This window comes from Aplysia californica, unplaced genomic scaffold (genome assembly GCF_000002075.1).
Source record: "Aplysia californica isolate F4 #8 unplaced genomic scaffold, AplCal3.0 scaffold01080, whole genome shotgun sequence".
NCBI lineage: Eukaryota > Metazoa > Mollusca > Gastropoda > Aplysiida > Aplysiidae > Aplysia > Aplysia californica.
The window spans coordinates 99,615-103,233 of record NW_004798350.1 but is presented as its reverse complement, the minus strand read 5'-3'; the positions used below and the strand labels follow the sequence as shown (position 1 = coordinate 103,233).

Below are 3,619 nucleotides of genomic sequence, written 5' to 3'. Positions count from 1 at the left end.
AAAAACATCCAACCCTCATTCCGTCCCTCGCAGGTGGGATAGTCGGAATTATCGGGCTAAAATCCGATGGGTGCCGGGTTATACGGTTTTATTTCTAATGTTTTAAAGACATTTCTAGACAAAATTCAGATCTGTCTTTGAGTGAGCACATGAAATGGACAATTTACTATCGATGGGGCCAATAAAAAGTTGTTTGATATTTTGTGGGTTAGACGGTTTTATCCCCAGGCCGACGTCATGTACGTTTTTCTTTTTCTTTTGTTTTTTTGTTTGTTTTGTTGTTTTTGCTTTTGTTTACGTTTTTTGTGTGTGTTTTTGCCGGGGTAGGTTTTCAGTGGGGTGTGTAACTGTTCTAGAGCAGTGAGGATCTCATGATCTCCGAATGTTTAATCCCAGAGTGCTGTATTTGCTGTACAGTCCATCTGAGTTCAAAGTCCTGTGTGTTGATCTGAGTTCAGAGTCGTGTTTGTTGATCTGAGTGTAAAGTCCTGTTTGTAGATCTGAGTGTAAAGTCCTGTTTGTTGATCTGAGTTCAGAGTGATCCAGTGCCCTTTTCTCAAGTTGGTCTGCGATAAATCTCCGCCCGTGTTGTTGGGCCGACACCGTCGAGTGTTGGGAGATTCTACACTATTGGAATATTCATAATTTTGTACCATAACATTACCATATCATACCTCACGATAGGAATTACCATACTGTATCGTATTATTACCATAGCATTATATCTCGCTATAGAAAACCATGCCAAATCAAACAATGCTTCCACAACATCACATTTTACAACACCCCTCCATTCAATATCCCACAAATTCAGAGCCTGTTATGACACATTGAGCGACTCCTACTTCAGAAACAGCTAACTGGAAAAGCCTGTGACATCTCCGGCAATCCCCCCCCCCCCCCCTTTTCTCTCTCTCTCTCTCTCTCTCTCTCTCTCTCTCTCTCTCTCTCTCTCTCTCTCTCATTCTCTCTCTCTCTCTCTCTCTCTCTCTCTCTCTCTCTCTCTCTCTCTCTCTCTCTCTCTCTCTCTCTCTCATTATTCTGTGATTATTCGTGAACGAGTTCCCGCCCCTGCGATCGACTCTCATTGTCTGCCAATTTCTCTCCTCCGCAGGGGGTTCTGGGACATCTTCATTTTTGGCGCCTTCCGCCATTACGTCTGCAAGAAAGAGAAAGCCCTGGCTCACTTCCGGGAGCAAAGGTCAATGCACGTGCAGAGGTCAAACCTGGCCATCCCTGTGCTGGACAGACCTCTCTCCACCAGTCTTCTCGACAGGTAGCTTTTTGGCATTTGTCTTTCTTTTCGATTTTTGTTTTGTTTTTTGTTGTTGTTTTGTTGTTGTTGTTGTTGTTGTTGTTGTTGTTGTTGTTGTTGTTGTTGTTGTTGTTGTTGTGAGTATATAAGGACATGTATTAATTGTTCTTGTCTCTTTCTTCTCCCCACCCCCACCCTTTTTTGGTTGCTAAGGGATCGGAGGGGGGCGGGGTGTTTTTTAATAAAGATTGATATTTGTTTTATTTTATATTAAATTTTCATTTTTAAAAATAATATATTTTTTTTTATTATCGCTTTTAAGTACTGCGAGGACCCGAAGACAAAGGGACATAAACCACCATCAGTCCATCCCCGTCCTGATCTTGGAACCGATTACTTTTGACATTGTTTCTGGAGTCCTTCCATCTTTGGCCACTCTGTTTGGGTTTTTTTCGCGAAGAGATTTTGTTCTGAAAGAAGAGTCAAAGATCTAGTATCTTCAACGTAACAGCTCGAGAGATTATTCTGAGCCGCACTAATTCGTGAGTGATTCGTGAGTAACAAAATATCTTAATGGTCACGTGATACACACAGATATGAGGCTGTCCCCGTCGTTTTATGCAAGAAAAATTCTGAAATTATGCAAAATGAGCTAAAAAATGTGAAATTATGCGATTTTGTTAATTTTAACAAAGAATGATTAAGGAAAATAATAAGAAATTATGCAAAAAACGATCAAATTTTGCTAAATTATGCGGGGTGCATAAAACCACGGGGACCGATCAGGGACACAACTCTCATAATACAACCTTCACGTGACACACACAGATATAAAGGACACAACTCTCATAATACAACCTTCACGTGACACACACAGATATAAAGGACACAACTCTCATAATACAACCTTCACGTGACACACACACACAGACACAAGGGACACAACTACAATGATAACGTGACACAAACAGATATAAAAGACACAACTACAATGATCACGTGACACAAACAGATATAAAAGACACAACTACAATGATCACGTGACACACACACAGATATAAAGTACACAACTACAATGATCACGTGACACACACACAGATACAAAAGACACAACTCGCATGATACAACGATCACAGCCACTCACAGTTACTCTCCCTTGACAATACGTCACATGAGTGTATATGTTCGACGTCACTTTTAAGCACAAGGGGGCTATGCACAAAAATTGCTGTTTTGAGAAAATCGACGGTCAAGTTTTTTACCCTTGTTCAGTTTCTTTAAAAGACAAGGAGAGTTTTCTCTATAACCAAACAAAATAATATACTCACCAGTGAAACCAAACTTCTCCTATAGGTAGGGCAATGTGCACTCTTGGTGCAGATCAAGGTTTCTGGAAGCCCCCGAAATCTGAGGTAACCCGTTTGTCCTTAAAAGAAACCATATACCCATGTATTCCCCTCTTCTGGCTTTGCGTCATCTGATTCAGTTGTATCTGTTATGGCCAAAGATAGGACAGAAACAGCGTGCCTCCCTGTTGGTCTAAATTGTGTTGATGGAAACGTAAAAACCACTGACAATAGAATACCATGGTTTCCGTTTCCTGTGTCAATAACAACGGGGGGGGGGGGAGGGGGGGGGGGGGGGGGAGGGGGAGGGGGGATTTCCAAACTTGCAGACTGCATGCATTGGTTAGCCAAGTGGAAGTCACGTCTAGAGCTGAGTTGGCCTCCCGCTTCGATGAACTGTCTGTTTTCAGGAATTCAAATTGGCGAAAAACACGTTTTCGAGAAGGGGGTGAAAAGTTACAGAGAAATAAATGGTGAGCATGATAGCCATTCTCTAAGGCAGATGATGATGATGATGATGATGATGATGATGATGATGATGATGATGATGATGATGATGATGATGATGATGATGATGATGATGATGAACAAAAAGTCGTGATGGCAGAAAACAATAGAATGTTCAGTTCCCAAAGAGTTCAGGAAATGGAGGGAATGAGATAAAAATAGAAAGGAAGAACAGCTGTATGATCCACAAGGTGAAACATTGTCTGTACAAATTGTGTGTTGCCTGTGTACGTTTGCCGTACCCCACGACTCCCACACGGAGGATATTAACAAGTTCTTAGTCACAGTAGTACTGTAAATGGGCTTATTTACCAATGCCATGCTCATAACTGTGCCTGAACTGCAACAAGGAACTTGTGCTTTTTTCTTTCCTAATCCTTACTATCGTCATTTTCCTTCTACCTTTTTTGTATGTTTGTCTCTCTCTTGTGAACTGCTATTTCTGGGGTGCCTTGATAGTCGAAGCAGATTTTGTGCTGTTGAGGCTAGAGAGGTGAGCAGAGTAAACCTG

The 3,619-nt window shown here is 41.5% G+C and overlaps 1 protein-coding gene across 1 annotated transcript in view; it reads left to right on the top strand.

The window, feature by feature from the left end:
* The first annotated feature begins 1,017 nt into the window (after positions 1 to 1,017).
* The window catches only part of LOC101850525 (mucin-5AC), a 6,180-nt gene continuing 3,578 nt past the window's right edge, over positions 1,018 to 3,619 (top strand). The window contains exon 1 of the mRNA XM_013089921.2: positions 1,018 to 1,276. Within this exon, the coding sequence (XP_012945375.1) occupies positions 1,206 to 1,276 (71 nt within the window). The 5' untranslated portion in view covers positions 1,018 to 1,205. The remainder of the gene's footprint in view (positions 1,277 to 3,619) is intronic.